Raw genomic sequence first — 25020 nt, 5'->3', positions numbered from 1 at the left:
TTCCCTTCTGAGGGGTTATCAAAAGTGCATACTATAAAACAAGATGTTTTTGCATCATGAAAGTTTTGTGAATGAGAGCCGCTGGCCTTTCTTTCACGGCATGAAATTTTCGCGACTGCCTCAAATATTTGATGCATAAAGTGTACACACGAACTTTCACATGCCATTTTAATATTGCAAACCTTGGTTCTTGTGATATCAAAATGCATACAAACATTCCTTGTTTTACAGTAAATCTTCTTGAGAAGATGGTGCACACAAACACTGACCTTGGTGCGAAGGAAGCTGTTGCACTCCTGCTCCATGTTGTAGTTGATGATGCGGGAGACCTCCTCCTGCCAGATCTTGAGGCCGTGGATGTCCACGTAGTCCTGGATGTACTCGAAGGAGCGGATGAAGCCATCCATGCGGGCTCCCAGGGCATCCAGCTTGGGCATGAGCTCGCACACCTGGGGGTGGAGTGGGGGAGGGGTTTGGAAGGAGGGATTAGAAAGAGGGGAGGGGTGGGAAGAAGGGGGAGGGGTGGGGAGGAGGAGGAGGGGTTGGGAAGAGGGGGAGGGGTTGGAAGAAGGGTGAGGGGTTGGAAAAAAGGGAGGAGTTGGAAGGAGGGGGAATGATTGGAAGGAGGGGTTAGAAAGAGGGGTGGGGTGGAGGAGGAGAGGTTGAAAGGAGGAGGAGGTATTAGAAAGAGGAGTTGGAAGAAGAAAAAGGGGTAGGGAGGAGGAGGAGAAGTTGGAAGGGGGAATGATGTGGAAGGGGGCAGGGGTAGAAAGAGGGGAGAAGTTTGAGGTGGGGTTGAGGTTGGGGTTTGAAGAAGAGGGGGTTAGAAGGAGGGGGGGGATTAAAATGAAGGAGAGGGGTTGGAAGGAGGGGTTTGGATGGAGGGGTTGAAAAAATGGAAATGGGTTGGAGAGAAGGGGTTGAAGGACAGGGAATGGATTGAAGAAGAAGTTGAAGGAGGGGTATGTCACAAAGGAAGATCCGGGGGAGTTTGAAAAGAGCAGAACAGGAAGGAATCGGGGGAGGAGGAGGAGGGCATGATTAGAAGAAGATGGAATGATACGAGGAAATGGTGGATCAAGGGCAAAGAGGGCAGGTAATAGAGGAAGAAAAGGATGCAAGTGTGGGGGAGGGGGGAGGAATGGGAAGGATGAAGAAGGTGGGAAAGGGGCAATCAGAGGAGGAGGAAAAAAAGAAGTGGCAGGAGGTTAAAGGAGGAAGGGACAAATAATGGACAATGGTGAAGAGGATGTGTGTGGAAGAGAGGGGAAAGTAGAAGGAAAAGAAAGAGGGTAAAAAGAAGATAAGGCATGGATAGAAGAGAGAGGGGTGGATGGAAGAGGGAGAGGTAGATGGAATAACAAAGGGTTGATTGGACGGGAAAGATGAAGAGAGGGTAGAACAGGAGAAGGCAAGAGGAAGCCAATGAGTAGTAGTAATAATGATGGTTGAGAAGGTGGGGGGGGGGGTAGGAGGGGTGAAAGATGCAGCAGGAAGGGTGGGGTGAAGAGGATGGAGGAAATTGCAGTTGAATAGCAAGGCAACTTAGGAAATAAAAATGTTCAATCACTGGTGACCAATTTCAAATAAAGCAGAGACTAGACTTGTAAACAGGAGATGCTGAGTTCTATACATGTCCAGTTTGCCCCATCCCAAGGACGAGATACAATGTATTTGGCTCAAAATGTCTCGCTTGTTGGAGGCGTATACATCGAACAACAGATGCTGTACATAGCGACAGGGGGTTACACAAGTGGCAGGAATCCCAGGGTATATTTAAGACCAGAATCATGATCATCATGATCTGGTTTCACATGTTCATGACCCTGTAGTGGATGTGACTAATAGGTCAGACAATGGGGGCGACATTACCTTTGCCTTGGGGTTGAAGATGAGGGAACTGTGTAGGGCGCTGGCGACCTGGGCCACGAGCTCCTTGCGGATCCCATCCTCCAGGAGCTGCTTGGGGTCAATCTGTTGAGGAGACGAGAAGACGCAACGACATGAAGCGCATCTTCATCATGGTCATTATCCCTTTCTGTCCTGCCTTGTAGGTATTAAAGGCATAATTTACCATTTGCAGATGAAACAAAAACCCAGCATTAGTGCTTTAAAATAGTTCTAAAACGTGTGTTAGGGATAGAAACAACCACTGTAAAAATTTGAATCGGTAAAATCGGTGTTAAGTATTGTTAAATATACAAAATGTGAACAATACTTATAATAAAAATGTTTCCAGACTAAACCGTGTACAGTTACGGTTTATTAAGAAAAATACAGATGTCTCGTTATATTTTAGGCTTTATCGCGAAAATTTTATATGATAGGATGTTCAGTGGTACAACAGACCTAGACATATGCATTAAATTTCAAATCTTGAAATTTTTAAAAATCACTGTTCCCAAAGGTAAACAGGACCTTTAACCTGATATGCTTTCTTATCAATATCCAGCCATCTTCCACTTATCATCTGGTAGACACCGTACTGTGTCAACAAACTTTCAGAAACGCGATCCTCAAGAGGGTCTATCAATCCAGAAAACAGTCTTGTCATGTTACACAGACAGTTTTAGAATGCATCAGTCCCACACATGGGGAACTGTAATATGAAGAGAAGAAAGGAAGGATCATTTCATACATATTCAATGATGTCTAGCTTTAAACCACCGATCAATTAACTGCCGAGCAAAGTATGCCAGTGGATGTATACACCAGTGGACACATTATGGTGCTGGTTGAAATGAAAAAAAAAACACACAAAATGCATACAAAGTGCAGTTCTTTGAACTACTGCTTACCTTTATGATACCAACTAGAGTTGTCTTCATCATAAGAATTCCTTCTGTGAACACCGAGATGGAATGAGTAAGCCTTGCCACCTGATCGGAAAAACCAAACAAACAAAGGAGACATGAATACAAGATGAGGGGAAAATAAGTCGCGATAACACAACTAGTGCTCTTGTCACCTGGGAACACACTACAGGTGGGCGTTAACACCCTACAAAAAAGGTAGTGGTCATCTGGTATCCATATGATGCATTAGGATTAGTCAGAGTTCAAAGTGCTTACAACAAACTAGAAAGGACGTTGTACTGAAGGTTTTATTATATTTAATTAATCCACCGGTTTTGGAGATTTTATTTTCCAAGTAGACAGATCTGTGGGAACCACCGGCTAATACTGACGAGAACTCTGTTATGGATTCACGTTGTGGATATCATCTAGGCATATCGAGGAATGCATATTTGTTTGTATGTTTTACAGGGTGGTCACATTATAACAAGCACAGTTATAACAACATTCTTTTTTTTAACAACAGATTAAAAATTCAGGTCCCATCATTACTCTTATTAAAGTCTATTGTACAAAATTCCTTTTGACTATAATGAAATTTCGATAAAACAAAAGAAAACTGCTGGTCCCAAGAACTTTGTTACAACGGGAGTCACCCGTACGTAGTTGGGCACTGCGCACCTCGTATCTCTGGTCCAGCTGGGCATAGTCCCGTAGCTTGTCCTTCTCCAGCCGCGTGGGCACCTCCTTGATGTGGTGGGTCTGGAGCTGGATGATCTGGGAGAGGAGGGAGAACATCGTCTGCGGGATGATCTGCAGCACCTGTTGGGAGAAGCAATCAGTCAAGTTCAAGATCAATTTTCAGTCTTTTATTTCAAGGAGAATGGAACCCAAATACATCAGACATAAGTGGATTAAGAGAATGCAGAAATATCTATAGTATAACACACCAGAGAAGAGGGTATCCATGCGAAAATTATGAATTTTTAAGTCCTGGTGCAGCAAATGCTGGATGAGAAGACTACAACAGTTCGTGACGTCACATATGTACATCAGTACAAAGAAAATATACAGAGAACGGCACAAAATTTGAATTGAACCCTCATGGCACACTTGGGAGGGGTTTGAGTGGTAGAGGGTTATGAAATGCCCCTTCCTCTCAGCTCTTTTAAGCATCCTTGCAGAGATCCCTGTAAAGTTTCGCAAAAAGTTAAATGACTAGTTTGTTCCAAGCTACTCTATTTTCGGGTGTCAGGTTTTGATAAAGGATACTAAGAGCCAAATAGAGCAGTTTGATGTGTAGCAAGCTGTGATTCTAAGAAGCAAATTGTGCCATAGTGCATACAGGTGTGGTCATAAGCTCTTACAGCACTTACCTTCCGAACATACGCGACGAGCTCGTTGGAATAATACTGGGACACACTGACAAGATCTGGGCTGTTGGCTTGGTTGATGCGGATCAGGGGCAAATCAAGAGCCGAAGCGAGCTGCCATAGAAGGAGCAGAGAAATGACAAAAATCAGAGATAGTCAGAATTATGCTCACAAATTTTGAGCACAAAGATATCTTTCACAAATATACAAATATCGAAGGCAATATGTTCACAAACAGTAAACCTAGTCAAGGCAGTATTACATCAGATTGATCTATACCCATTCAATGATGCTTATCTGCCAGACATCAAAGTGTGACAAGCACAGATTTTTGAACTTGACGAAAAATTTGCAGACTTGTCATAACAGAAATGCTTCATTCACAGTGACACTTCATGTGCCACTTTCATGTGAAGATAGTTTTAGAGGACAGCCCTGTTCACATACTACAGTATATGCCGTTATTTTCGCATACAGATATTTTCGCGAATGACGAGGTCATAGACATTTTCGTGAGATGTTGTTTTCGCGAATCGACACCGATGCTTACGTTAATGCTCTATTAACAAAGCGCATGGAGACAATTTCGTGTGTTGTTACATTCGCGATCCAACTGCAATTCACGAAATTCGCGAAAATAACAGCTTATACAGTAATGTACTTGAAAACATGGTGGAGGACCTTGTTCATAATTGATTTTTATTGACAGTTATCGTTGCCTATTCCATTGATTATGGCAAATTACATAGCATGATTGGCTGATTCCCACTGCTAAGGTAATTCCCCGAGTAGAAGTTTTACTTTTATGTCTGTTGGAAAACTTTTGCTGGAGTTATCTACAAGCTTCTATCTTCAGTGCTAAAATAAATCTAGAAACTAGAAGATGTACACCTTGCCTGTGGCTGCAATCAGTACGTTTTAAAACATGCATTTTATGGGAATGGCTTTAGCTTGCACACACAGGATGAACGACTCCTCACCTTGAGAAAGGTTGCCCTGAGTTTGATGACGAGGGCGGGGTAATTCTTGATCCCCTGCTGCATGAATGGAGTGTAGCTGGGGGAAGAGAGAAGTGGGGTAGGAGATGATATATTACTCTGCTGCATCACTTTCTGAAATTTCTTACACTATATCACAACAGCAGAGAGCTGAATGGGTATTTCATCGTCGGAATAGAATGCATTTAGAAGAGAGGTGGAAGTAGAGACAGTGAGATTGCTAAATAGAGACCAAAAAAAAAAAAAGAAGAAGAAGAAGAAACAAATGTAAAGAGACAAGAAAATCATTTATTAACATGCGAAATAAAAAAAAAAATGTATGCATATAAATAATGATAATAACCAATATTTACATGGCACTTTTCTACATAGACTCAATGCGCTTCAACAAGTTCAAAAAAAAACTAGAAATGTCGCTATGGCGACTGATGCCTCCGCCATAATGCACGATTCTCCCAATGGAGGTGTATAGTACAATGTCTTCACAATGTGTGATGACAGTTTCACATAACTGGCAAAATATCGGACAGGTTTGTCAGAAATATCTTGAATGCTCACTTTCCATGAACTGGGTTTGCTATAATTGTCTATTAAGGAGTGCAGGTACACATATTTGGGGAATTGAAAATTTTTACTTGACTTCTGACCGACCTTATTATAAGTTTATGCATTGAGTATAATTTTCAAGGTATGAAGAAAGAGTGTAATTACAGTACATATATATATATTTTTTTCATTCAAACCTGACCTTTGACCCTTAACCTTTGACCTTCTGGCTAGAAATTTCCAAGAGAATCTTCATTAAGTAATACATGTACATATACTAAATTTTAAAACTAATAATGCAATCATTGCATATACTAGTATATGAGGGAAATAGTAACATTTTTAGGAGTTGATCTTGACCTTTGACCTCTGACTATTGACCCATGACCCCTAAATTCCCTAGATAATCCCTGCCAGTCAGTACATGCATATGTACCAAGTTCCATGAAGATACATTGAACCATTTGCGAGAAAAGTGATATTGCAACATTTTCACCTAACCTTTGACCTTTTGACTTTTGACCTTATGACATGAAACTCTCTCTGAAGAATCTTTCCGCAGTAGTACATGTCTACACTAAGTTTCAAGAAAATAACTACTGGCATTGCATAGATATGGGGGAAATAGCAACATTTTTAGCATTTGACCTTGACCTTTTGACCTTTGACCTCTTGCCAATGTCACTAAAATCTACTCAACTAATTGTCCCATCATACATCATCCTTGGACCGAGTTTGGTGAAAGCTGCTTCATCCAGTTTTGAGTTATCACGTAAACAGATAAATTTTAGGATTTGACCTTGATCTTTGACCTTTGACCTCTGTCCGATTTCACTGAAAAACTAATTAAGTAATTGTCCCATCATACATCATCCTCCAACAAAGTTTGGTGAAATTTTCTCCATCCAGTCTTGAGTTATCGCGTAAACGGATACAATTTCATGATTTGACCTTGACCTTTGACCTTTGACCTTTAGCCGATTTCACCCAAAATCTAATCAAATCATTGCCCCATCATACTTCATACTTGGACCAAGTTTGGTAAAATTCCAGTAAACATTACTCAAGTTATCGCGTAAACGAAAGCGGACGGACGTACGTACAGACGTACGGACGTACGGACGTACGTACGGACGGACGGACGGACAACCCGAAAACATAATGCCTCCGGCACCACTTCGTGGCGGAGGCATAAATACAAGAAATCAACAATATTTACTGAACAAAAACAAAAGAAAAACAATGGCATTAAACTTGTCAGATCATTTACCAACAATGCAGTGTGAAGTCAAAGCTATAAAAAGATATTTACTTTGAGAATAAATAAGTGTTAAAATTGAAAAAAAAAAAATCTAATCAAATTGCGAGAATCAAGAAAACGGAGAGACACTCAGGGGGACAAGTGCCAATCTGTTTAAAAAAAAAAATAAACAATTGTGTCGCTGAAGCAAGATGTTCAGAAGGCCTGAAAATACTGATATACAGCATCAGACACATGGCTATATCAGTAGGACTACACAGACAAGGAGAGGGATTGACAATAATCAATAGATCAATAGATCAATAGATCGATGTAAAAGAGCTTTATACATGAAGACTATCAGAGAGATACAAATAGACAGGGAGATATGAGGTAGGAAAATTCACAGATGAAATGCGAAGACATGGATAATGTCATTTTATGATGGAAACACAATTTAAGCACAATTTAAAGAATATTGCCCCTCTGAACTTCAACCCTACCTGTCGATGATCTCCCAGGCATAGGAGACATCGGCCACGATCTGGAGGGTGATGAGGACCTCCTCCTTGATGTTAATGGTGCGGATCATCTGGTGGAGGAACTTCCTGGTCTCTGCCAGGAACTGCCTCACCTGGAGGTTGGCCTCCAGCTGGTGGAACTCTTGCACCTGTTGGACATCGTCATGGCAACGACGGCAACATCAATTACAATTACATAGGAGGATGAGAAGAAGAGGGAGAGTGAGGGAGAGAGAGAGAGAGAGAAGACAATATCAATTATGAATGCAAATACTACAAGGAAAGTTGTTGAATGCTGTCGGTAGATTGACAAGCCCACATCTGTGTGGGTAATTTTTAGTGTTTACAATCACCAGTCAGTTTTCATATCTTTGTTTCATTTTACTACATTTTCAAGATTCCACTTTTATTTTGCTTGTCCACAACTTCAAGAACACTGTTTATCACAAATCTTATTGTAACTGAAGTAGAGAACGATATCTAGCCAGTGTTGTCTTCAAAATATATACACTGTATTTGTAAGCTACACTTCACATTTGAGGACTGTTCTGCTTTATAGACAAACAAGCAAAATGAGATAACAAACCTCCTCCAGAGCCTGTATAAGCTGGACCATCTTGCGACCAGCCGCTGTGGAGTCATCGTAGGCCAGGGAGGTAATCTGCTTAGACATCTCACTGAACCAGGCCTGCAAGTTATCTGCAAATGAAGTGATTTAATTACAGGGACAAGTCTTTCATTTCATTCCGTTTATTCACAATGATCATATTCCTTCCCTTTTCGAGGGGTGGGAAAGGGTTCATATTTCAGCAATCAAGTGGGTGCCTAATTCAAGAATGCATCTTCATACATACATACATGCTTGACAGATTATACTTTTATGTTTAGCTAACAGGTGGACAACCACAGCTGGTAATAGTGTAGCAAGTTCAAATCAAAGAACGGATGATTAGGGATCACAGGGAAAGTAGTATTCAGGGTGTGCTATACATACATCATATTACTATTGATGTGAGCAGAAAGGGCGGTGGAAATATAACCATGAGATAATCTTTTTCTTCACTGATATGTTCTATCTTCTTTTCTCTATGCCATGACCATCTATTTAATGATGTTCATACTATAATTACAGTGCTCACTGGTAATCAGGAACCACTTTAACGGAAACCCTGCTTAAGTGCAACAAAACTTGATGTCACAAATTTTTTCACGTTATTTCCGCCGCTTAATCAGAACCAGGAATCACTTTATCAGAACAAATCTGGCTGAAACACTTCCATTGTTCATCATTAATGTCTAAAAATAATACATAAAACTTTAGAAATAATTTCATCAGGGATTTCATTTCCTTACCTGAAGGATAATTTTCTAACCAGTTCCCGACAGATTATGCCGACTGCAATCTAGATATTTGCCATTAGGCAGTGAGACGTAACGCAAGAGGCGTTCATCTTTTCGAGCGTCATCAGCTTCTACGCATGCACTCACACTGTGCCACCCCCTTCAGTTGTGTGTATCCTTGGACAAGGTGTTTTAACATCTCCACCTTTTTTGACTCAAGTGTGTAAAACAGACCCTGGCAATACTACAGTAAAAATGACAGCTGGACTAGTAGCAGGGGCAGTAGCAGGGGGCAGTAGAGGAGTAGATTCTCTCACCATTTTTGGCGACCCTGGTCAGTGGCTTGGTTCCCGAGAAGACCTCAGCCAGCTCCGTCATCCTCTCGATGCCCTCAGTCTTGTAGGTGTTCCACTTGTCCTCCTTCTCAGCCAACATCTTCTTGAACATCTTTTTTCAGCGAGAAGGTGTCAACCAAGAAAACATGGAAATGATCATGGCGATAGTAGTGATGACAACAGTGATGAGACTACTCCAGCCGCAAGTGAAAATTAAAAACAATGATAATATGCCATACTTTTGACAAAAATGAAAACATGGAAAGGATAATGTGATAGTATTGATGACATTAACGATTATACTACTTCAGCCACCAGTGATAATAATAATAATCTGAAACAGTATAATAATGAAAATAGTATTACGGTAGCAGTAAGAAGTTTTTTATATCATTCCCCTCCTAAGGGGACACTGGGCCCCACTGCATAAAAAGAAAACATAAGTCAGATGTCAGCCGATCAGAATTCAGCATTTACAGATATGTGTTTGATCTAAATTTTCAGGTAAAAGCGAATTGGGGATACAGTTCCTGTCCCCTGACCCAGAAGTGGAAGTGACTTTAAATACCTCCTTGAGCTTGAACTCCAGCTGGGCAGTGTTCAGGAGGCACTCAAACATCTTCTGGGGGCTGTACTTGCCCTCCTGGACCAGCTGCTCCCGCATCTGCCGCACCTTCTTGTTGTGGTCCCAAGCTGCCAAGGGCGGGGCAAGGAGACACAACAAGGGTATGTTGCAGGAGACACAACAGAATATTACATTGTACCAGCGTCATTGAATCATGACTTCTCCACTTGTACACGTACAAGGCCCCATTTCATAAAAGATGTCATGTTACACATATTAGCAATTCTTGCAAGAATGGTAACTTTTTGTTGCAACAGCCAATCGGGAAATGGGATTTTTGTTGTTACCAACTAACGACCCTGGCCATTGCAGCAAGAGTTGCTTTCATATCAACCTATTATGAAATAGAGCTATGGTGCACTTTAATAACAGTTACATAATGTAGGAATTAAATGATCTCTTCTATGTATGTACACCATGTTAACCCTAAAAAGACTGGGGGGCCTAAAAGGGCCCCCCCCCCCTCGACATTTCGCGCGATTACTCTGCAACACGCAATGCTCTCATCGCGATGCTCTATGACTTTTTTCTTTCGAGTTTCCCGCACATTTTGACACTAAATTTGTGACGCCCGGGGGTACGGTTTTGAAGTTACATAACTTTTTGTACATGCACGCGAGGCCGAAAATGGCTCAAAAATGTGATTTTGTGTACAAAGTCAATGCAAATTGAGTTTTTTTCACATGGTTCACATAAATATGCTTATTTTTACTCTCAATGGCTAAAATTAATTTGTTTTAGGAGTATTATGCTTTAAAAAGTGTCTGCCACAAATTTTGTTAAAAAAACAACAAAAACAAAAGGTCGAAAAAACAAGGAAATACATAAGAAATTCATAAAACAATAAAATAAATAAGAAATTAATTTTGATACCGAATTTTTTTTCAAGTACATTTGCTAAGAATGCCACAAAGAATAATTACACCAAAAATGAGCACTTTTGGAGCTTTATTTACTGATTTAGATCAAAGAGTCTGAATTCTCGCATAAATTAGCATAATTAATCAAAATAAAATAAAAGAAGACTATTTTGTACAATTTAAATATATGATCTTGTAGATTACATCGCACACTACCATTGTGCAAATTTCCGCAGCAATCGCGTGATCCACGGCCGAGATCTTAAGGGGGGGCCCTTTAGGCCCCCCCCCCCCCCCAGTCTTTCGAGCTACCAAAATAGCCCAGTCTTTTTAGGGTTAAACATGAAGTGATCTTCTTCTCAAAGGCTGGTGCTCCTAAAACAGAGGGGGCCATGTTATTAATGGTGTTTTTCATAGTTTCAAATATGTAAAATCCGAAACATGGCTAGCTTCACTCCTTCCACTTTCTCATGACTTTACTGGATTTTAAAGAAACTTTCACTCCTCGGTGGCTTTAATAATAATAATGATGACGATGATGATGATGATGACGATGATGATGATGAAGATGATGATGAAGATGATGATGATGATGAAGATGATGATAATGATAGTGATGATGATGATGATGATGATGATGATGATAATGATTAGGAGATTTATTGATCAATCTGCATGTCATAACGCGGTGCGTTCTTTAGTTCTATCCCGTATAGATTATTGCAACGTGCTTCTCTCTTCCATTCCTTCAACTCAACTGGATCGTGTGCAGCGACTTCAAAATTGGGCAGCCCAATTAGTGTTTCAGGTTTCTAGGGACTACCCATCTCAGCCACTTCTGAAGTCGTTGCACTGGCTTCCTTTGAAGCAACGGATAATCTTCAAACTAGTTTTGCTTGTCTATAAAATCCTCAACAATCAAGCTCCGAAATATCTAGACGCCTGTTTGACTTTATATACACCTATTAGAAATTTGAGGTCATCTAGTGATCCGCTTCGTCTCACATACTCTGTTACTCGCACCTTAGCCGGTGATAGGGCATTTACTGTGTCTGCTTCAAAGCACTGGAACAATTTATCACTTGCCGTTAGACAGTCTCCATCAGTCAGTGTTTTCAAAAAAGCCTTGAAAACACATCTTTTTAGTAGCAACTAGTTCGTAGCTGTAACATCTATCCAATTATATATACTGTCGTACATGCTTTGAATTGATTGTAAGCACTTTGAGCCTTGTGGGCAAAGCGCATTATAAATAATAGTAATAATAATAATAATAATAATAATAATGATGATGGTGATGATGATGATGATGGTGATGATGATGGTGATGGTGATGATGATGATGATGGTGATTGAGATGAAGATGATGATGATGGTGATTGCGATGAAGATGATGATGATGGTGATGATGATGATGATGGAGATGATGATGATGATGATGATGGTGGTAATAATGATGACGGTAATTGAGATGATGATGATGATGATGGTGATGATGGTGGATGATGGAGGGAGAGGAAGGGAGAGACTACAGCACCACTCACGTCCTTCTGCCGAGTGGAGCATGAGCCAGCGGATGGTGACGTTGCACTCCCGCAGGCAATTCATCAGCTTGGGGATGTTGTCGAGGACGTACTCCTCCGTCAGGTTGCCCTCCGTCAGGTAGTGTTTGGTCATCTGAACCAGCTGCTCCAGCCTCTTGTTGTGCCTTATTGCCTGCCACAGAGAGGTTGTGACTTACAGTGTAAACATATGTGTATATATGACCCTTCTCCGCTGCTTGAACTTATGACCTCGACCTCAGTCATGTGATAAGAAAATAGAGGAAAGTTGCAGCTGGTAAATTTCTATGACTGCGCAGAAAAAAAAATGAAGAATTTGGTTTGAAACACTCTGTGTAGAATCACCTCTTGCATTCTGAACTCAAACACCCAATCATTCTATTCATCCACATTTACTGTGACTGCTTAGAAAGAAGCTGTACGAGGCTATATGAAGTTCTTTCAGGATGTTGTGTTACAAAGTGCACATATACATTACCATCAAAAGATCTGGAACATATTTTATGACTGTAAGCATTGGTCAAACTGACCATGCTAGAGCAGCAAAGGGAAGTATGATCAGTGGCCCATTGATTGGCTGCAACTTACAATGTAGATCATTATGCAAACTGCATTCGATTGAGAGTTTTGTTCAATTTTCATGGGCAACTTGTTCATGCAATGAATATTGACAAAAACACAGCTGACAATATATTTCAGGATTTACTTTATGGGAGTTGCAATCAATATTGAAACTTGTCTTGCAATGGACCCCTGGTTCCACACACCTCATCATATACAACATTGCCCCACATATCTTGGACTCAGGTTTTATTGGGGAACAAAGTTTGTTACATAAAACAACAAGACCCCGCCCTCCCAATGCCCCCTCCCCCCCCCCCCAAAAAAAAAAAAAAAAAAAAAAATCCTGACGTAAAATCACACACGCACAAAAGACCAACTACCATTACTCTAAAGGGCTGAGAAACCTATATACAACTACAATCTGTTAATACAGTTTTTTTTTCTTACCAATTCCTTGATGTTGTTGAGGTCCAGAGTGTTGTTGAGAGCTGTCTTGGCTGCCTTGTATGGATCCCAGGCGTCCGCCAGGTTCACCACGATGCCCATGTAGACAGTGATGACCTGCAGAGGAGACAAAGCTATTCTTTGTACGAGTGTGTCTACCGCACAGGAGCTGACGATCATTTGAGGGGTAAAATGATGTTAGCATGTTCGGACACATTTCAGTTGAAGGCTCTGAAGTAATACCATGTATTTTGGTGATCTGTCGATTATCATCATCACAACACATTGGTCATTGTTGTCATCGTAACCATCATCATCATCTGAGATGAGACGACAGAGTGTTTTTTTACAAAGCTAGTCCTCATCCCTACTCGGAAATATTCTAGTGCTGAAAAGCTGTCGTGGCCAGTGAATTTTAATTCTCTCTCACGGTGACAACTGTTTGTTTTGTTTTTGTTTGTTTCATCTGAGCAGTGGGAATCTGTTGTCCATTGAAATCAAAGCTGATCAACATGAAGCTTTAACTCATCCCCCTCATCATCATCATCATTATTATTGTCATCATCATAATCATTGTATCATCAACATCCTCACCATCACCATCACCATTACTCTCATAATAATAACCAACATCACCATCATATTCATCCTCGTCATCAGCCACATCCTAGTCATAATCATAATCATCATCATCATCATCATCATCATCATCATCATCATCATCATCATCATCATCTTCATCATCATCATCATCACCATCACCTTCACCATAATAATCATCATCTTCGCCCTCACAGATGCCCTCCACTATTTCCCATACAAATGTAGATGCAATCCTCACCCAGTTATCCGGGAAATGCTTGTCTACAATCTCCCTCATCTTGGCCTGCTGGGAGTGGAGTGTGTCCGGGGAGAAGAAGAGGATCACGTAGAGCATTGCTGCTTGGGTGGAAAGGGCAGTGCTCCGGTGCTCCGGCAGGGGGTAGGCCGAGATCTGCAGAGTGGCAAAGAGTCAGGAAACTGTAAACGTGGAAATTTTCGCGGTACATTAATTTTCGCGGATTTCGCGCTACGTTCGGCTAGCGCGAATTCAAAAACGCGCGAATATATTTTCGCAATTTTCTATGCACATTTTGAACGGCCTGAATTGTGTGCGCTTCGTCGATGATACAGCTACGTAGTACAGACATGTTTACGCATATAGCAGTATCATCTCACGCACCGCACGCACCGAGCCCATGGCCGATTGGTGTGCTACATCCCCACGACTACAGTACTAGTACTAGTACTACAGCACATGTATCGAGTAAAATACACATGTACTACGTAGTTGAGCGCTTGTACTCGCACTCGCGCCGCTCGCTACGTCGCTTATCATACGCTGGCATTGCTGGATGAAAACAGAGACTGTGTATTAACCCACTGCGGAGCGTGAATTTAAGAACCCGCGAATATGTTTTCGAGCCACTCAGCGCGAAAAATTAATCGCGCGAAAATATTGACGTTTACAGTACATGTCAAGTGTTTGTTTGTTTGTTTGTGTGTTTCATTTTACATCTGAGAAGATGGCTAGATAGTCCATAGTCAGCAGCACTAGCTGGTCTTGCATGGTGTCCAGTTGGATGTAAGGCATGACCACTTCACTGGGTTATGCACCCTGCTCTTTGCGATGAATGAATGAAGCAGGATATTTTTTGTGCATGAGTTGTGACTCTCACACACAGGACCTCCATTTTCTGTCCTATCCAAGGGACAGAGTGTTTTTGCCTCTTACTGGAAGGGACGGTATGATTACATCCAACATTGCTCAGTCAGACTCGGGAATCAAACCCATGTCTTTTGGTTCTGGAGGCAGACATGCTACCAACTGATCCAAATCACCAGTGCTACCAAATCACCAATGCTAGAAAATGCAGTCATCTTCACAACATCACACAATGGAATCATTCACACATCTCCTTGATGTAATATTATTTGTAATAGAAAAAACAGGACCTTTAATCCTCTTCAAGCCACAGTGTTGGCAAATTTAAGAATCTGTTGCAATTAGCAATTGAAAGACAAGTTCCCCTTGATAAATGTGTGTATAGAGTGAACACAGCAATAATTATTCATACAACACATCAATGATACTTCGAGGAAAATCAGACAATCCATTCAAAAGTTATGAATTTTTTTAAAGTTTCACTGCCACCATCACTGGACGGGAAATCTGTGATGTCACATGCGTAGAACGATAAAAGAAAATTTATAGAGAATTCCACAAAATGTCACTTTTGTTTTAAATGTACACATTCCCTCAACTTATTACTGATGTATGTTATGGATAGCATTATTCTCCCTGCCCTCTGAAAGAGACAAGTCAAGTGCTCTTTTATTTATGTGAGAAAAGGGAAAATATGTTCAATTTTCTTTATATTTTCTTTATATCATTCTATACATGTGACATCAAAAACTGTAGTGCTCTATCTCAAGCGATGGTGGCACTGAAACTTTAAAAAATTCAGAGCTTTTGAACTGATTATCCAATTTTCCTCAAACCTTCACTATGAGATCTACTAATATTGGACTTGGTTGGTTAAATATTACTGAAGCATTTTATGCTCATTCTTCATTTACCTGATTGTAGATGTCATCAGAGCGTAGTCGGCCAATCACCATCTCTATGAATGTTCTACTGATGGGAATGCGTCTGTTTCAAATGAAAAAACAGAGAGAGAGATAGAAATAAAAAAGGTGGTACATGGGCACCAACAAAATGACATACTAGTGGATGGAATGTACTGTGTAGATAGATTTAAATAAATAGAGACAAGATAGACATATAGACAAACAAATAGACAGACAGACAAACAGACAGACAGACAGGGAGACTGACAAGCTATGTCTTGTCACATTTTGTCTTGTCAAACTTTGGTGAAAGGATAGTCATCCTTGATGGCTCCAGCGACAATCACTTCAAATGACAAGGAATTTCCTTTTACACATCATAGCACAATACTGAAGAGCAGAGTCAAAATTTATCCAATCACATACAGTACATGTGCATGTATGTACAAGAACCTGGTAGCATCAGCTACCAAATCTATGATGAATTTATGTCTCTGATGCACAGGGTTGCAGTGACACTTGTGGCTTACAATTAGTGTGCACACGGTCCACAAGCAGGGTCTATTTCACAAATTGATTTGAAAATGATAAAATCATATATGGAGTTTGAGAAAGATTTTGTGTTTGACTTATTTTTACATTTCCCAAATTTAGCATAAAGAACAGGTGCGGATGACCAATATCCAGTACGAAAGCATGTAGCATGCAGAAGACACAATTTGAAATCGAACATGTTGCTCACTTGAAGTAGTCTTCTGGGTAGTTCGGTGGTCTCTTGGCTGTGGGCGACGGATGGTAGCCAGTACTCCTCAGCAGTTTGCATACATCGTCCATGTTTGAATCAACTGCCGCTCTTGAGGCACTGGATGCAGAGGAGGCATTGAAAAAAAAAAATAGTGAGGGCAAGTCTAGTTTAACCCTAAAACGGCCGGGGGGCTTGAATCAACTCCCCCTTGACATTTTCCACAACCATTCCACCATACAAATTTTTTTGACTGCGACGCTCACTGACTTTTTGCTTTCAAGTCTTGCATGTCTTATGACACCATTTTTGTGAAAATCGGGCATACAATTATGACATTGCGCGACCTTTTATACAGGCTTGTCTGACCGAAAGTGGTTCAAAAACATAATTTTCAGTACATAACCAATGCAAATGAGTTTTTCTCGCCATATTCAAATTCAATAGAATACAAACATAACTAAAATGCTCTTTTCTTTTTTTCACTGGATACACAGTTCAGATTCACACCCTTCATAGTCTGGTACAGTTGGTCCTAAAATCAAATGCCATGTGTACTTATCAGTCCTGTGTTATCAGAAAGGTACCCAGTAGTCCTCTTTTAATTGGTTAAAGTGCTTAAAGGGATCGTACAGTTCTGGTTGAGACCTAATTTCAGGTTTCTAACATCTTTTGTTGAGATAATGAGAAACCTTTATGAAATATGAAAGAGCATGTAATTCTATGAGGAATTCAACGTTTATTTGATGAAAATTGGTTTTGAAATGGCTGAGATATAAAAAAAAAGAGCGATTCTAACAAAGTGTGGGACCCACACTTTATTACGAACGCTTTGCTTTACTTTGTTTTTGGATGTTTAGGTCATTCCAAACCCGAATTTCATCAAATAAACTTTGAATTCCTCTTAAAATGGTATGCTTTGTACTATATCATAAGAGTTTTCTTGGTATCTCGCAAAAAGTTAAAAGCCCAATTCTCATCTCCACCAATACTGTACCATCCCTTTAAAGGGACTGTACAGTACTGGTTGAGGTAGGGATTCATGTTTTGAACATTCCTAAGTGAGATAATGAAAAGCCTCTTATGAAATATGAAAGAGCATGTAATTTTAAGAAGGATTCAACGTTTATTTGATGAAAATTGGTTTTCAAATGGCTGAGATATCCAAAAAAGTGCTAATAATAAAAGGCGACATGCCCCAACTTTATTAGTATCTCTTTGTTTCACCTTGTTTTTGGATATCTCAGCCATTTCAAAACCGATTTTCATCGAACAAAGTTTTGATACCCCTTAGAACTGCATGCTCTTTGACATCTCATAGAGTGGTTTCTGAATATCTCACAAAACATTAAAAGCTAAATCATCACCTCGACCAGAACTGTACACACCCTTTAACAAACCATCGGTCCATGCTTTCTTTTCCATGACTGTAACAACCTTCTACAGGTTTTACAAGCTTCAAGAGCACCAAGTCTCATTAAACACGGTCACACTGCGCTAAACTATGCATAGTTTACTTCTCAATAACTTTCACAAGTTTGAGCATGTGGTCACACTACTACTGACAAAAGTATGCATACAATGTAGTTTGTGAGATGGAAATCTGCTCATGAATAGTTTCATACTCCACACAAGCAAAAACGTGCGTCCTCCTCGAATATCCAAAAAAAAAAAAAAAAATGCAAACATGCAACAAAGGATGCAAAATAATGCATGATGTGCATGTACACAACATGAATTGTATCTAATCACACGACAAACTCCTCGAAGCATCAGTTGTGCCATGGTCAGATTACACAAAGCTATGTTTAGCTTTGTGAAAAGTGAGAAACTTTCCAAGTGCAAGCGGAAAGTTTCAATGGAAATTTGGTGGGTAACTTCTTGAGAAGTTTGTGGTCACTCTGCCCAAACAACGAAAAGCAAAATAATGAGTGGTGAAACTACATATTGTACGTGTGCATAGTTTATCAAGTAGTATGACCACAGCTATTGTCACCATTTTCCAGCAACAAGTGAGTGTGAACGCAACTGTATCTGAGATAGTGAAAGTTTCACTTGAAATTTGGTTGGTATTTTCTTGAGAAGTTAAAGGTCACACTGTCCTAACTTCGCAAAGCACAATATCCGGTGGTGAAACTATGCATGCATACAATGTAGTATCGCGTAGTTTGACCATGGCTATTGTCATCAATGAGATTTTCCAGCAATGAGCGAGTGTGAACGCACCTGTATCTGTGATAGGAAACCAGCATCCTCTCTCGAACCCTGCCTTCAATTCTCATATCAACGACAAGCAGCATGCAGCCATAGAGGTAGAGCGCTTCACACTGAAAAAGAAAAGAGGTCAAAATCGTCATTATTTGAATATGACGGCAAAATGCAGGGTGTTTTCGAATTATCGTTCTTGTGCTTAGATTCCTCGCTGAAGTACATTTGTATTCCTAAACAAAATTACATATAAGAAATTAACCTTCCACATTTCACAAAAGCTATGAGAAGCATACAAGTTATCACTGAACATATGCAATGATGCACTATCTAAAACAAAACAAAAAATAAATAGACGCAAACAACTCAACATGTATAAACCCACATACATGTATTCCCACAGTTTGGTCTGCAGATTGCTGCGAGTGCCGCATTTACAGCTCTAATTCTTCACAGGCATATTATTGTAAGTGGAAAGAACAGGATGGATAAACTGTGAATTTTACATCAATATCAAATTTTACAGGCACATCTACTCACTGTGAAGTATCAAGTAGTGCAGAAAAAAAAAAGCTAACTACATGTAGGTTCTGAGAGGGTATGGATTCCACAAATAGAGTCTATAATAGGTCATCTTTCTTTCACCCTCTCCTCCTCCTTCCTTTTCCCTACCATCTTTGTCTTCACCTTCATTTCATCTTCATCCTCTTCACTCTCTTCTTCTCCTTCATCACATTCATTGTCTGTTCTTCCTCCTTTGCCATGGACAAAATCTATGGAGCGCCAAGTGTCGCATGGAATATTTTGTTACGAAATCAGTCATTTCGTCAATGAAATGATTATTTTGTAACGAAATGACAACGTTTGGTAACTAAATGAACACTTCGTCCACGAAATGATAATTTTGTTAACGAAACGGTCATTTTGTCGACGAAATGACCAATTTCGTAACGAAATATTCCGTGCGACACTTGGCACTCCACAGTTTTTGTCCATGGTTTAAACCATGGTTTCATTTGTACCACCTTCAAGAATTCGGGCCTGTATGTTTAACTCTTTATGCGCCGCATTCGCAAGCCTGACTCAGTCGACGGCGTGCCAATTGCACATATTCTGCTCCTCAAACGCACAGACCCGCCCAAACCGATCAATAAATCATCAAATACCACAGTCCAATGAAAGCGTTTCTCGAAATTCCACTCCTGTCACACGTAGCCTGCTTTTCATGTGGTGATTGACAATCAAGCAGTGTTCCCTCCTGGATTTACGAGTAAATCCTATTGAAAATTTCTGTCAATGTTTTGTGTGCAAAGGACATGCCCCTAACGTATGTCCCCCCCCCCCCCCCAAAAAAAAAAAAAATTACAATGGGACCCTCAGAAATGATAACTTTAAAAATAGTGAATCAATCCAAATACAATTTCAGGGTGTGAAACTATAACTCATTGCCCGCATCTTACAGAAAACCCCATTCAATTTGCTTCAGTGGTCAAAGAGAAACAAGGAATTTTCTAGAGCATGTCAGGAATCTCTTCCCTCCAAGATCTGTCTATTGTGTTCACACACAAGAGCATCCAAGTGCTAAACTTGGAAGAATCACACTCATGACATGCTTTACAGCAATCCACATTTCTCTGTGACCGCTTAATCAAATTGAATGGGGTTTTCTGCAAAATAGAGCTAAGATATTATATTCTTTGAAGACCCTGACGTAGCACTTAGACAGTTTAATCATACTGGGTGTTGTCAATGCGAAAATCTGATTGTAATTCTTGTGGGACATACTGTACAATAATGCAGCTACTGATCACTTGAAAGGAAAACGATCATAGACTTGTCATACAATTTACATCAAAACAAAGCTTGGCATTTTCTCTGCAACTTTGCTCATTACAATGTCCAGGGTAACAAAAATCTAGAAAAGTTACATAGATTTGAAAAAACAGTATATTTTCCCACAGCGACTACGTTGCTGTCTCAGAATAATGTGGCACACAGGGGGCTTACATAATGGCACAGAAAGAGTTAAAAAGAGGACATTCACATGGAAGGCACTAAAACTCACCATGAGTTGTTTGCCGTCTTCATTCAGTAGGACCGTCTCAAGGGTCTGCTGGATGAACACCCCTTCATCCAATTCCTCCAGAAATCTGCAGAAACGGAAGCAAAGAGTTAAAGGAAACATCCATGTGCTTGGAAAAGACTTTGTATAAAACCTGACACAATGATCTTTAAAACATTCCAAGGTGAGTTCTGAAGGGGATATGTTTAGTAATACCATGTGGTTAAAACTCTCATACAATACCCTTCTTCATTTTCATGAAGATTGGTGGTACACACCTAACATTTTTAATTAGCAAGCATCAAGAAAAGTCTTTTGCGAACTTTCTAGAAAGAACTCTCTATCTAGAGAGGAGCTCTCATTCAGTCTCTCACTTTCAGGAGATTTTCTCAGAATCTACAGCAGAGACTGTAATTATTGACAGAGAGTGCAGCAAAGCTGACTGTTTGCTCTTCCTACACAAAGCTACAAAATTCACAGCAACTTTAGATACATTCAATATGATAAACACATCTGCACTGTACATCTGATGGAGTAATGTACCAAGCAGTATGAGTGAAGAAAAACAAAAGAAGAAAAATGCAATGAAGACGATATATGTGTACTTTGCAATTTTGTTACACTACGGAAAACAGTTCTAATCAGTGTTATTACTTGTCTAGGGCAGAAATGGCTTGATCATCAGACAACATACCTTGGAATATCAAGAAGGCTGAACTTATCAAACAATATAGAATTTTCAACTCTTGCTCTCTCTGAAGCAAAGACCACAGGAAAAAGCACAGTGTCTGTAATCACTGGCTAAGAAGAATTGCATGGTAGACTCCGAAACAGCTTTACTCCTTGGAATATTTTCTTACTACTTTACTGTCTTTTTTTCCTTACATTTTTTCGTCATTTTCTGTCAATGGTTTTCATATGTTACATGTATGTTATGTTTGTTCACTTTTTGATGAGTGATGAAAGGACAAGTTCACCTTCATTAACATAAGGATCGAGAGAATGTAGCAATATTAGTAGAACACATCATTGAAAGTTTGAGGAAAAACGGACAATCCGTTCAAAAGTTATGAATTTTTGAAGTTTTTGTGCAGTCACTGCTGGATGAGAAGACTACTACAGTGTATGATGTCACATGCGTACAACAATATAAGGAAAATATAAAGAAAATTTCACAAAATTTCATCTTTTGAGAAAAGTACACATTCCCTTGACTCGTTACTGACATATGTTATGGGTAATATTATTCCCATTGCCTTTAGAAAGAGGCAAGTCAAGTGCTCTTTTACTATGCGAAAAAAGTGAAAATATGTTGAATTTTCTTTACATTTTCTTTATACAGTTGTACTCATATGCCATCACGAGCCTTAGTAGTCTCCTCATCCAGCGGTTCCAAGAAAAAAGTTTTACAAATTCATAACTTTAGCATCGATTGTCCAATTTTCCTCAAACTTTCACTGATGTGTTCTACTAATATTGCTGCATTTTCTTAATCCTTATGTTAATGAAGGTGAACTTGTCCTTTAATTTGCACACACCTGTTGAGGTCCATGACATATTTGTGGATGCTCTCAAAGGCGAGGTAGAAGCGGCGGAGGATCTCCATGTGGTTTTCCCTGAACATCTCATCAAGGTCTTGCAGCTCCTGTCAAATTAAGATATGGTAGCAAAAACTTTGCCATGTAATCGATGCGGTATTCATTAGACCTACTATCTGTGGGTTGGAAATACACCACTTCGAACAACAAAAAATGCAATATCCATGTAAATAATTTCATGCAGCAATCTATAGTTTAGTTTATTTCATTCATCATAAAAATACAGGTACATTGAAACACAAAGAAACATGCAGCTACAAACATACAGAATGCATTTTATGTGAATGGGGATCAACAAAAGAACTGCAAGTCGTATAACATGTTAACCCTGGAAGTACACAAATATCACATGAAGGACACAAAACATGAACACAGCCATAACAATTATAGAGAATAGATAACATTAATAAAAATATACAAAGGAATTATACAAAATAATATCTCTTGAGATTTGGTTTTGCTGATGATAAATATACAATAAAGGAAAGCATTAGAGTCTTGTTTGTTTTCTATCATTGGTTTTACATTGTTCAAGTTGCTAAATGCTTATAAAATAATCACATTCAGAAAGGAATGTTTCTGTCAACTGCTGAATACATGTAGTATCAATGAATGCATACATTAGTTCTTATGACTGCTAAATGGACAAAACTGTCTTGAGCAGTATGTAAATTGGGGCGGAGGGGGGGGGGGGATGAGGAGGGAATTGTAGTTTAATGCGAGATTTCAGTCTCATTTTCTTAGTACTATATTTTTCAAAATGATTCATGTTGAAATTAAAATTAAAGAAAGTACATGTAGGAATAATGAGCTAGTGTTATTTAATGAGCTCAGGCAAATATGAAGACAAGTTGCTTGCGTGCTTACCGGCCTGGAGTCAATGCGATGGTCATAGTAATCAAATGACTTGAAATAGGAGAAGTCAAATAGGATGTCTCCATATTTCATCTGATCATGCTTATTGTCGAGACGGAACACTGGCGGCACGAAGACGGACAGGCGTAGCAGTTCAGCTATGATGGCATTCCCTCGTGACACAAGCTTTAGTATGGTCTGGCCACACTGATTGTTTTCTGCCAAAAAGTCAGCCATTTTCTGGATGGAAAACAAGAGCAACAATAATAAATGAATGATGATAATAAATGTTGACCTGTTAAATATCATCTTATTCGATTCTAGCGGGTTCAAAGGTTTCTGGACTTAAATAAATACTTTGAAGCCATGATCTCTTTATTTCCATGTTGTTGTCTACGATGTCTATGATGAATGATGTTGCATTGGCCATCACTGGGATTAAAAGCTGCAGACACTGATCGCAACAAAAGATGTCGGATTCTAATCAGACTTAAGTTATGAACTTATAAAGTTGCGATGAATGATATTGATCTTAATTTTTGATAACCATCTTAAAGTCTACTCATTGTCATAACACCAGAAAATAACTCAGCTCAAGGGAATGACTTACAACTTGACAATAGTGTAACGATTAGACTGTCTCATATTACATATTCTGTGAATTCATCAGCTAGCTGTTCATGAGAAATTAAAATGTATTGTAATTTGTAGGGGCCTACACTAAGACTTAGGGCCTAAATATTTAAATTTTAATATTTACAAGATGTGCAAGAGGTACTGCAGATCTACAGAAAAGTACTTAAAAAAAAGAGGCGTGCTAAGAATATTAACAGTCTGAATAAATGTTCAGTCCGTGTCTGTCGGACTAGTCTAGCTGTACTGCTAGCCTAGTATTAGTATGGTTGGGGCACCACCTATCGACAGGGCACCTTCCCATCGACACCCTGCGTATCATGGCTGTTTGCGTATAGAACGAAAAAGTACGCGCGGGATTAAGTATCATTAGCTATAAAAACAATAAAAACGAAGAAACGAAAATCAAACTCAAACAAACCAAGCTAAAAATTACACATCCGATCAGTAACGACGCATGGCTGTGAAATTCACGTGTATTACCTATGCCTGGCCTGTGAAATTCACGTGTATTACCTATGCTGTGAAATTCACGTGTATACCTATGGAGGAGAGGGGGTGTCGATCGCAAGGTTCCCTTTTTAGCTGCGCGAAGAAAACGGAACGCACGCACTAAAATTGCTCTATTTTAAAACGGAGATTCATAATCAACGAGACGGTCACGACATTCAAAACTGCAGTATTTATGGCATATTTGAGGTAAGAATTAGGCGGATTTGTATTATATTTTTAGAATAAACAAGCTACAGATCCTTAGGGTGTCGATACGTGGTACCCCCAACCCTACTAGTGTCTAGTTGTAGGCCTATTGCCTGGTGGCGGAGTTTATTGATCAAGAGCCACTTCAAGCTTTACACCACTCACAATTCAACGAGTGGGACTGAACTATAAACGACTTCCAGGTTACGCCCCCGCAAACTGACATGCCTAAAACTTATTCAGATATCTTCGTATTTCATCGAAAATGAGTGAAATTGGCCAAAGAGGCACAGGGTACTCACAGTTTGCAATCGGATATTCTTATAACTCTCCAAAAGACACCTCGGTAGACAAATTCTGCGAAAGACAAAGACTATCTCCTAAATCTCCAGGGTGCAGCCATTTTGGG

The 25020-nt window shown here is 39.7% G+C and overlaps 1 protein-coding gene across 1 annotated transcript in view; it reads right to left on the bottom strand.

Annotated features, from left to right (window-relative positions):
• Window positions 1–25020, bottom strand: part of LOC140233926 (WASH complex subunit 5-like) — a 37190-nt gene extending 12170 nt beyond the window's left edge. The window contains exons 1-20 of the mRNA XM_072314014.1: window positions 24914–25020; window positions 23292–23519; window positions 22365–22471; window positions 20830–20914; window positions 18783–18883; window positions 16557–16676; window positions 15824–15896; window positions 14046–14198; window positions 13208–13321; window positions 12179–12350; window positions 9718–9842; window positions 9132–9261; window positions 8060–8172; window positions 7456–7622; window positions 5149–5224; window positions 4172–4282; window positions 3477–3617; window positions 2799–2879; window positions 1873–1974; window positions 270–449 (exon numbers count right to left, since the gene is read on the bottom strand). Of these exons, the coding sequence (XP_072170115.1) occupies window positions 270–449; window positions 1873–1974; window positions 2799–2879; window positions 3477–3617; window positions 4172–4282; window positions 5149–5224; window positions 7456–7622; window positions 8060–8172; window positions 9132–9261; window positions 9718–9842; window positions 12179–12350; window positions 13208–13321; window positions 14046–14198; window positions 15824–15896; window positions 16557–16676; window positions 18783–18883; window positions 20830–20914; window positions 22365–22471; window positions 23292–23516 (2376 nt within the window). The 5' untranslated portion in view covers window positions 23517–23519; window positions 24914–25020. The remainder of the gene's footprint in view (window positions 1–269; window positions 450–1872; window positions 1975–2798; window positions 2880–3476; window positions 3618–4171; window positions 4283–5148; window positions 5225–7455; window positions 7623–8059; window positions 8173–9131; window positions 9262–9717; window positions 9843–12178; window positions 12351–13207; window positions 13322–14045; window positions 14199–15823; window positions 15897–16556; window positions 16677–18782; window positions 18884–20829; window positions 20915–22364; window positions 22472–23291; window positions 23520–24913) is intronic.

Source organism: Diadema setosum, chromosome 10 (genome assembly GCF_964275005.1).
Source record: "Diadema setosum chromosome 10, eeDiaSeto1, whole genome shotgun sequence".
Taxonomy (NCBI): domain Eukaryota; kingdom Metazoa; phylum Echinodermata; class Echinoidea; order Diadematoida; family Diadematidae; genus Diadema; species Diadema setosum.
This window is presented reverse-complemented; position numbering and strand designations above follow the sequence as displayed.